This window comes from Aquila chrysaetos, chromosome 13 (assembly GCF_900496995.4).
Source record: "Aquila chrysaetos chrysaetos chromosome 13, bAquChr1.4, whole genome shotgun sequence".
In the NCBI taxonomy this organism is placed as follows: Eukaryota; Metazoa; Chordata; class Aves; order Accipitriformes; family Accipitridae; genus Aquila; species Aquila chrysaetos.
In genome coordinates this window covers 910,750-920,824 of record NC_044016.1, presented here as the reverse complement: position 1 = coordinate 920,824, position 10,075 = coordinate 910,750, and the positions used below count along the sequence as shown (strand labels likewise).

The following is a 10,075-nucleotide window of genomic DNA, read 5'->3' as shown; positions in this document are numbered from 1 at the left end:
CCTCACCCTGCTGGCTGCACTCTTTGCTGGTACAGCCAGATGACCTTCTGTGTTGCAGGAGCACCTGCGGACTCCTGGTTACCTCCCTTACACACTTCACCAGACCGGGTCATTTTGTCCCAGAGGTGGGACATCACATTTGCTTTCACTGACCTTCACAACGTTCATATCAATCCATTTCTCCAGCCCGTCTAAGTCCCTTTGAAAGGCAGCTCTGCCCTCCAGCATACTGCCTGCTTCCCCAACCTCTTATCTTCCACAAACCTGCTGCGTGCCCCACAGAAACTACATTTTCCCTGTGCGAATCAAAGCAAAAAGATGAAAAGCATGTTGGCTTGACCACCTTTTTTGCAGGTGCTCTTCTGGCAGAAGTTGCAACTCTTCTCTTTGAATTTCCCCCAAACCAAAGGACAATATGAGCACCCAGCGGACTGTGATTGACTCACATTTAGAACCGGGGCCACGTTTCTTCATTCTGTCCTAGAATTAGTTTACCCATTATATTTTAAGAACACCTACTATAGTCCTGGCATATTCATTATTTTCTATTCATTTGAGACATACCCAAGAGGCGAGACAGATCACAATAAATAAATAAATGCTCAAACGAGCCAATACGCAGGCTAAGTAATATAGATTTTTCTTTCAAAAACAGATTCGTGAAGCAACAGCTTGTATTATTACTAAAGTGCTTTGGTTATGAGCAGCTTAACAGCCATGACAGAATAACAGCCTCATCAAGGAAGTGAGCCATCTTGGAGACCAGAAAGAACATAGGTACAACTGCTATACTGCTACATAAAGAAAGTAGCATGCATGCAAAAATAACTGTTGGACAGTCAGCAAGGAACTGGGGCTTGAAGAGACTCTCTCAGAGATCTCTAAAGCATGGATATGGTCACACAGCATTGTGTTCAACCACCTCCTTGGGCCACAACAAGCAGATTTGGGGATGTCCCCAGCTGTGACTAGCAGAGGTGGACTAGTCAAACAAGAATATCTCACATGAGAGGTTAAAATAAAATGATCTGTAGAAAAATCACCCCCATTCCCATTCTAGGTAGGGCAGGGCCTTCCTTTTCCTCTTGGCCTCCATCCAACAGCTTTCTGTGTTGCAGCGAGGTCTGTACAGTCCCTTGGGGTTGGTAGAAAATTCTCCTCTTGTCTCCCATGGTGAAGGTCTGGCTCTGCACTTCACTCTCTCCTTCTTTTAGCTGCATCCTCGTTTGGGTTGGCTGCAGGTTGCGGGCTGTTCCCCAGCTGTGCAATGCTCTGTTGCTCTCAAGGAAGGTGCAAATTCCTTGATCCGTGGCCCAATAAAAAAGGGCATTTCCCTCCTGCTCCCATGCCCTTTTGAGGAGCAGTGAATTTCATCAGCTACAGCTGCTAACCTGCCAATCCGGGTGTGATGAGAAGCATCCTAGAACCAGTGTCCTGTCACCTGCGTCACCCATAGCCAAACCCCACGGCATGTCTCTGGGACTCCATCCTCTGGGTGACAGATACAACCCCTGTTTAGATTAGGGACGGGAGCAAAACTTTTATTCCAGTGCTTGGTGGTCCATCCCTGAGGAAAAAGTGAGTATGAACTGCTGCACCATCCTCTTTCCTCAGGATCTTCTGACATGCGTGGTTAAGGCAAAAGTCTACCAGCATCACTGTGGGAACGATGATCCCAGGAATTTTCTGTCACTACTGTTGATTTCTACTGCCCTGTGAAACACTGGGAAGACAGAAGGGGTTAACCTGTTGGATTTCAGTCAGAAGGCTGGGAATCCCAAGTCCCAGTTCCCTGTGCCCCTGAGGAGTGGTCCCATGGACGATGGGCTCCAGTAGCTCCAAGAAACTCCCGTGCCACAGGTATGCAAGGAACAAATGTTGTCGGTAGCCAAGGGCAACCCACAAAACCAAACCATGAAATAAGTAAGCCAAACATCTCGTGAAGGCTGAACACTTGCTTGCATGCAAGAGGAAAAGACCTTTTAAGATGACACCTAACAGTGGCACTTCTGGAAACAGTCGATTAAGTAGAAGCTGCAGAAAAAGTAATATCTGAAAGTAATTAGGTGACCTGAGCCTTGAGAACAATGATTGGCATTGAATCTGGTAGCAGGCTGGAGTACTGCAAATTCTTGTTATGACAGCTTCCCTCATCATATCAAAGCTGTGGAGACCCTCTCTAACCAAGAAAGGAGACAGACGTGAAAACGCAGGCAGTCCTTGGTTCAGCAAATTGCTCAATAATGTTTTACATGTTCTGGTAGAGCGATGCACACATACAACTTGTTGCAAGGCGCTTTTCCATTCTGGAGGGTCGGCAAACACCTTGATAAACCACTGTCTATTACGTTATATGGGCCTCTAGAGCATTGCTCCCACCCTAAATGCTATACACAAATATATCTGTTTCTCTCATTTCTCCATATTTTTGTAGGATTCTGGAAAGGAACCGAAATTAGTCTACCCATTATGACCTTGTCCTCACCTTCCTTTATTATTTCATTTGATTAATTAGTTTACTTGACCATTTCTGGACCCTTGCCTGTGAACTTGTAGCAGTAACTTTTGAGCAGCCAGTGACTTGTTGAATCATCAAATAAAAAAGGCCCAGGCAACATCACTTTTCCTGCTGCCCTCCAAGAAAGGGACCCGCTGGCATACTCTTGGCACACAGCAGCAATTAGAGCTGGTCGCATTGTCTAATCATTTTATGTTTGCTTAGAACATTTTCCATCAGAAAATGCCATTTAATCAAAAGGCTGCAGGAAGATGTTGGTTTCAAGGACATTTTATAATTGAGAAAATAAAAAGCGAAACACTTTCACAACGGCAGAATATTTCACACTGACCTTTTTGAGATGTAACACAGACTACTTTCCTTCGGAATTATTTGTCTCTAAAATATTTGATGCTGACCAAACTGCATCAAAACTGCATCATTTGATGCTGACCAAGCTGGCAAGAGCACATCTTGAATTTTCTTTTAATTGAAACTTTGCTTGACAGATCCAAACGGAAATTGTTAAAAACATTTTGTTTGTTTACTTTTTTTTTTGAGGGAACTGCCAAAATGCAATATTTTGCTCTGTTTCGAGCTAGAAACAGATGTTCAGATTGCAATATTACCTATCACATCGGAATGGGAATCTCATTCCCAGATTTTTATATTTCATTGGTCTGTAGAGAAATTCTCTCTGGCCCCATGAAGAACAGCAGTCCTAAGCCCTCCGCATTGAGTAATCTATCCTTGGAAGCACATACTCCTCTTTTTCTGCAGTGAAGATAATGATCATGGAGCTGAAGCGTTAGAAGTTCTAGCAGACTGATGCACAGATGCCCTCCTGATATAGCCAGGCAGAAAGAGGACAGGTAAAACACGTTGAACCGACACAGACACGGTTGCACCTAGAAGAAAGCAGAGCACGTCCCGAGTCATCTATGTCAGATCCCGGCTGTGCTGTGTGCCCCTGTTCGGCAGGGATGTGGAGCTGGGTTTCTGCTATGGCCAGCTGCAAAGGCTGCTTTTATTTTCCTTGTGCCACCGCGGTGCAGACCGCAGGATGGTCTCTTAACACCTCGCATCGTGCGTTAAACCGTGGAAGGGGAAACAAAGGCAGCACAGCTGGCAGCGGGACCCAGCCGCATGGCCCAGGCTCAGCCTGCGCCCGTTGGAGAGACAGGCAGGCACTCAGGAGGGAAAGAAAGAGCAATGGGGTGAGATTCTCAGTCAGTGGATGATGTAAAGGGGGACTCGGGCTACTTCCAACCCAAAACACATCTTGAGGTAGCATCAGCCGACCCCATTCAGCAGCAGTGTGAGGGAAGCACTGAGAAGGCTCCCCACGCCAGGATCTGGCCTCTGCTACCTACGTCTCCAGGAGTATTTACCTCTGCCTGGGAAAGACTCCCCAGTGCGTGCGATGGCAGAGCCTCTTTTCTTGCCATCATATACCTTCCACAAATTTCCCCTACCCTAAAGACTCCCCAGGTTTGAAGGGGAGGACCTAGCCCTGCCAGCAGGAGCCTGAGAGTGATCTGTATGGGGAAAAGGCTCTAAGCTGAATCCTTTGGCTATGTCCTCCTTATCTACTCTTCTCCTTCCCCGGTCTACCCTCCCAGAGGCTGCTCCCACACATCTGCAGTGAAAACAGAAGCTCAGAGAAACAAAACCTCAGTGCTGGTCGATGGGGCTCATGCTGGACAGAGCTGGGACCTCATGGCACCGAGGAGGCGGAGGAGCAGCTCCACACTGGTGCCCTCAGAAGAGAAGCTGCAGGCACCAAGACATACACTCCCTCTGTGCAGCCCACGCTGCCCAGTCCCCTGGTTCCCATCCCGTCCTGACATCAGTCTTTTTCTGCAGGTTAGACACAATGCCTTCAGCTGATCCGGCTCTGCAAGGTCAACAGGCAGCAGCTTTTTTGCTGCCTTCGGGGTCTCGCCAGGCCCTGAACTCTAAACGCTTGCAACTATTTGCTAAGCTCTCGTGTTGCTCAGGAGCTAGTTCAGCATCCTTAGAGCTGAGATGAAGATCACGCCTGTATCTCTGGGGCCTGTACTGCAGCAGAACGTGGAACTCCTGTTGGACTCACTCGGGGAAAGGGATTCCTGACAACCAGCTTCAGCCCAGGAGGGCTAATCTCTGCTGACTCCTGCAGCAGTTAATAGAGAGAAATCAGTGCCCCCTGAGGGCAATTCAGAGCAAGAGATTAATGCTCTGAATTACATGTTGGAGGGCTATGATTCTTCGCTGGCTCGAGAGGAAGCCTTGTGAGACATACTCTAGTGTGCTCAAGTTGGGCTCTGTGTCTGCAGCACCATCAGGATACTTACTCTCATTTCCTATGACCTGTGCTGTAGTCCTACCTAAGTCCCATGCCCAAGTGCGTTTTCAGGCTGCTCTTGCCACCACATATGCCTGGCTCTTCCTATTCCAGCCATTTCTGCAGCTCAAAATTGTCTCTGCAGCACTGCAGTTACATGGAGATTAGTGGGAGCAACTGGTTAGGAACCCATTCCCAAATTCCCATACCAAGGTGCTGCTGGCAGGCTGAGAAAGGTACTGAAGTGCCATCATCGCTTGTCGTCATCAAGGGATTGTCAGCTGGGAGGCAGCTTCGGAAGGTCCCTTTGGCTGAAGGTATTCTGTGCATGCTGCTGTACTGGCCCTTCATTTACTACAGCACCAAAGCATAGGAAGAGGCACGAGCATTTGGGAGGGACTCGCAGCACGGTGTGACAGGTCGAAGTGAAGCATCTTCCAAGAACTGAGCAGCAGGGTGATGACTATTGCCTAGAGGATCTTTTAAGATTGCATTTTTTGTTTTCCTTGGCAGGGGAGTTCTCTTGAAAATCAATTTCCTGTTATTTTCACTTCTTCCCTTATCCATCAGCACATTAGCTTTTCTTCATTCTTCCTTGGCTTTCCTCACCACACACACTGTTGGCCAGCTTATTCATCTGGAATCTGCCATTTGCTAACTGATCTGATTAGAGTTAATTACTAATTATTTGTATTACTACAACCCTGATGTTATACGCACCATGGGAATATAATTTAATTACAGCATAATATCAATCAGATGCATAAATTAAAATGTTCACATTTTAATATGAGCCCATTTTCTATTTTCAGTTGTATGAGCTGCCAAGCTTGGAGGAGAAAAAAGCTGTTGCTCCAGGCTGTTGCGCAGTGAGAGATGGGCAGTTCTCCCAAATCAGGTGGAGGAATGGGGGTCACAGTTCCCAGCTGTGGTTACCTTTAAGAAGAATTCTTTCTAAAACGATTTTTAACAAGAAAAGCTGTGATTTTACACCATTTAAGTTCTACAGTGTCTAGCAGCAAATAGTTTAACTACACGGTCTATGAACAACCACCTCTTTGTGTTCACTCTGAACTAGACAACAGGAGGGTCTTTTGCTGGAAGTAGAAATGCAAGCCAGTCCCTTTATGGCCTCTCCTCGCCATCCATCATTCTTCATATCCCTGGCATGTCTTCACTCAGCCATTTTTTTCCCAGCTCGCAGATCTAGGCCAGTTAGCTTATTCTTTGTGCACAAGCTGGTCTGTAACTTTATTTCCCTTTCTGAGCCATTTCCAGAGAGGGGAGCAGCACTGCAGGCACTATATAAGATGGTGGACACACCATCGACACAAACATTACACAAAAGACAACGAGCCTCAGGGAACCTGACTTTTCCCTGGTGCTTTTAAGCAGACACATTTGAGTGCGGAGAAGAGAAATCCTAGGGGTGTGTAGGGGGGTGTCTTATTTATAGATATATATAAACCTCCTGGGAGGGAATGAAGATGAGAGAGCCAGGCTCTTCCCAAAAGTGCCCATTTAGAGCACCAGACGCAACAGGGACAAATTAAAACACGTAAAACTCCAGCTGCACATGAGAAAACAACTTTTTCCTGTCAGGGTGGTCAAACGCGGATGCAGGTTGCCCAGGTTGTGGAGTCTCCGTCCTTGGTGATATTCAAAACCCAAGGGCACACTGTCCTGAGCAACCTGCTCTAGTTGACCCTGCTTGAGCAGGCGGGTTGGACCAGAGGACCCTGGTCCCTTCAGGTCCCTTCCAACCTCCACCCTCCTGTGCAACTCTGTGCTTTGGTTTCACTCCTAAAGCACCTGAACTCAGCCCTGATGCCCGCTGGCAAGGATGCTGGGGCAAGGCACGATCCCAAACTCCTCCCTGAGGGTTCACCACCAAACAACAGCTCCGCGCTCCAGAATATCGTATGGCGGACACGCTCAGAAGAGAGAAAAGATCATTTTATTGCAAACATCAACTGCGGCGGGGGGCGAGCCCAGGAGTCACAGGGGTTCAACCTGTAATAGGAAAACAGCACCTACAATGACAGAGAACACTGATAAACCCACAAAGGCAGGAATAGGCATGACTCGGTTCCCCTTTCTTTGGGGAACACCGTTGACGAGGAATTGTTCATATAGACCAGAAGAGAGAACTATGGCTGGCATTGACTAGGGGACGGCTCTGGCACCTTATCCCCACGGGTAATGCCCTTAGAGAGCTGCGTGCGTGCAGAGATGCACAGGGCCCCCGTGCCACGCAGCAGGGCTCGATGGGGAGCCCCTGGGGAGCGGCCACGGAGTTATTTCCAAGCCCTGCGCAGCACCATCCCTCGCCGTCCCTTGCCATTAGGTTGGACTGACTTGGAGCAGTGCTGAGAGCTGGGAAAGATGGGCAGCAGAGCCTGGTACACACCTGGGCTTCTTGACCTGCTGGACCTTCCTGCTTCTTTTAAGTCCCCATCTCTTTCTGCCTTCCTTCTTTTCTTTTCTCGTTGGCATTCCTTCTCGTCTGCCCAGACCTCTTTTCTCTTTCTTTTTTTTTGGTTTTCCCTTTCCTGGGGGGAGCCTGCAAACCTTTCCATCCCACAGGAAGATTAGGTAGGTAAAGCCAGGATCAACTAGAATTAGTTCTTGATTTAACCAAAGCTGACTCATTTTACCTTCTTTCCTCTGAAAGGCTCTTTAGTTCTTCTGCGCATCCCAGGGAGTCTACTGTGGTCCCTGGGGTGGTTGGAGCCAAAGCAACGGGTGCCTACAACAGAAATGTCAGAGTCAGCGGGTGGCAAGGGACACCCTGGAGTAGCAGGCGACTGTTTGGCAAAATGCTGCCTTAGCCCTACAGAGAAGATCCCTTTGGCTGGTTTGCATTAGCCCTTTCTTCCAAGGGCCTCACTTTGGAACACAGGGTTCACACGGGTGTGTGACAGTTCAATTCTGGCAGCTCAACGAACACTGGGATAACGTGTCTCGGGTAGGAGGGTAGTTCCTGATGGAGCTGCCATACCTCTGCCATTTCGGACTCCACCACCGTGTCTCCCCCAGCTTCTTTGAAGATGTCCAGAGAGGGGGATGCATGCAGAATGGCTTCTGCCTGGTGGTCCTGGTCTGGTCTGCCTGCAGGGCCGCTTTGCTCTTCCAAATGCAGGTCTAGAAAGCAAAACCATATGCAGCAGTGACGCCTTGGAAGCAAAGCACACCGAAAGCAAAACCCACTCAAAGCCCTATACCAGTTGTCTTGTTGAGGTTTCTGGTATCCCAAACCCCAGCCTGTGACAGCCCTCAGTTCCTCCTCATACCTGTGGCTCCGTCCGTGGGTGCTGGCGACTCCCCGTCTGATGGACAGGAGCGGCCATCCATCTCCTCCCCAAAGATATCACCGCAGCGTTCAATCATAAACAACACCAGCACGTTCACCTGCATATATCAAACCCTTGGTCTCAACCCAGGTGCCTGAAAACGTACCACGCAGCCTTTCCCACTGCTGACCCTTGCCACCCCACCAGCATTTGTTGGAGAGAGGAGGCAGCCGGGGACCTTTGAGCAGCCAAGTTCTGATGGGCCGGCAAGGCTGCAGCCGGCTGCTGAACCCAGCGTACCTTCTCAGTGACCGCCAGCATGGCCTCGAGGGGCAGCAGGTCCTCGTTAGGTGGGCTCAGGAGGTTTGGCCCAAGGCAGATGGCCAGGTTGCTGGCGGTCATTCTGCTGGTGGAGGCGTTGTGGCCGATGTGCTGGAGCAGGGCCAGCAGCCGCTTGAGGAGGAGGAGGTTGGCTGCAGGCAACTTCTCGGCCACCCTGAGGGAACAGGAATTCAACGTTAATAGAGCAGATGTTGCCCACAACCGTCCCCCAGGCTTGCCCAAGGCAGGTGGGAGCCAGCGGCTGGGTTGCGCAGATTTCCAGGTGCCCTCAGCCAGGGGTCAGTGCTCCTGCTAAACAGGCAGGCTGTTACCCACACTTACGCTTTCAGCTCTTCCATCTTCTCCTCCTTGCTGGTCTTCTGCATTGCCGCCATCCAGTCCTCGTAGAGGTCTGTCACGAGGAGCTTGGCGGGGATGCTTCGGAGAAAGTCCTGCAACGCCAGGGGCTCCAGGTGAGCCTTTGAAGACTCCAGGCCAGGCAGGAGCTCTTCCAGCTGCAGGTCAGAAGCACTCACCTTCAAGATGACGGCCAGCAGCAGCGCAGGCTGGCTGCCCAGGTCGACGTCAGCGCCGCGGTCCAGGGCCTCTCGCAGCTCCCGAAATTCTGTGCCGCTGGCAGCTCTTCGGAATATGCCTTCTGTCGACGGTCCTTCCCGGTGCAGGACAGCCAGTATCTCCTGCAGGACGGGGCAGGAGGACAGTTGCTTGGCTGAGAAGTTGCCTTCCAACAGCAGTGACCAAAGCACTGCCCCAGATCCTGCTCCTTGCCCCCCAAAGCATCGTCTGGGTGTGAAGAGCCCAATCCCCATCCCCGGAGCTCCTGGGGACAGCCAAGTCCCCTCTGGAGCAGCGGGAGTGAGGGCTGGGGACCCCCTGCCCAGGCTGGCTTACCTGGATGGGCCGGGGCAGGGAGCCGTCCTCCCCGCAGAGGGCTGCCAGGGGCTGTCCAAAAAGCGCCCTGCTACAGCCGGAGCCCACCTGCCCTGGCGCCTGGGCAGCGGCCGGGGTCCTCCATGGAGCAAAGGGCCAGGGCAGCCCCATCCTCCTCCTGCTGCTGCTGCTGCTGCTGTTCCTTCCTTCTGAAAAGGAAAACAGAGCAAGATCCCATCAATGGAGACCGCCAGGCCACTGCTCCCGGAGCCTGCCCTGCCCTGCCTGCAGCACGGTGCTGAGTGGCGTGGCAGCATGGGCAGGGAGCCAGCAGCTGGAACCACGGCTCCAGCTCAGCAGCTCCACCGGGACAGCCTGTCCCAGCCCTCGCCCTGCCCTCCTCCAAGCTGTGGGCAGCAGCAGAGGCTCCATGTCCCGACAGAACCACGTCTAGCGACCGCTGCCCAGCGGGTGCCCTTGCTTCTTTCTCCAGGTGACGTCCTCCCTTGGGGTGCCACACCTGCATGGTGACACTCAAGGGACAAGTGAGCACAGCTCAACCATTTGCAGGAGGTTGGTTTTCTTTCCAAAACTCACCTGGTGAGCGGCAAAGTCCGCCTCCCTTGTTCCCAGACGGGGCTGTCGGTGGCCCTTGCTTGGGATGATCCTGCAAGAACCAGGCTGCGCTTAGAGAGCAGACCCTCTGCCCTCCGGGGCTCTCTGCCCTGTATGGCAGGTTTCCCTCCA

The 10,075-nt window shown here is 51.0% G+C and overlaps 1 protein-coding gene across 4 annotated transcripts; it reads right to left on the bottom strand.

The window, feature by feature from the left end:
• Positions 1 to 6,761: 6,761 nt before the first annotated feature.
• On the bottom strand, positions 6,762 to 9,499 carry LOC115350522 (T-cell activation Rho GTPase-activating protein-like). Of its 4 annotated transcripts, none has more exons than XM_030036220.2 (9): positions 9,350 to 9,499; positions 8,974 to 9,135; positions 8,780 to 8,889; positions 8,417 to 8,612; positions 8,117 to 8,234; positions 7,825 to 7,967; positions 7,481 to 7,572; positions 7,234 to 7,394; positions 6,762 to 6,856 (listed from the first exon to the last, which is right to left on the bottom strand). In XM_030036220.2, the coding sequence occupies exons 1-9, from the start codon at positions 9,497 to 9,499 to the stop codon at positions 6,822 to 6,824; spliced, it is 1,167 nt and encodes a 388-aa protein (XP_029892080.1). In that variant the 3' UTR covers positions 6,762 to 6,821. The 4 variants fall into 4 exon arrangements, with proteins under 4 accessions (XP_029892080.1, XP_029892081.1, XP_040984407.1 ...); XM_030036221.2 differs by having other exon boundaries at positions 6,762 to 6,836; XM_041128473.1 differs by having other exon boundaries at positions 6,762 to 7,394.
• Between the last annotated feature and the right edge of the window lie 576 nt (positions 9,500 to 10,075).

Excerpts from the sequence above, each read along its gene's own strand:
- LOC115350522 (XM_041128473.1), bottom strand. The coding sequence starts at position 9,499 with ATGGGGCTGCCCTGGCCCTTTGCTCCATGGAGGACCCCGGCCGCTGCC. Across the intron at positions 8,890-8,973 it reads TGCTGGCCGTCATCTTGAAG|GACTTTCTCCGAAGCATCCC; the intron begins GTGAGTGCTTCT and ends CTGGCGTTGCAG. Across the intron at positions 7,968-8,116 it reads ACCCACGGACGGAGCCACAG|ACCTGCATTTGGAAGAGCAA; the intron begins GTATGAGGAGGA and ends TTTGCTTTCTAG.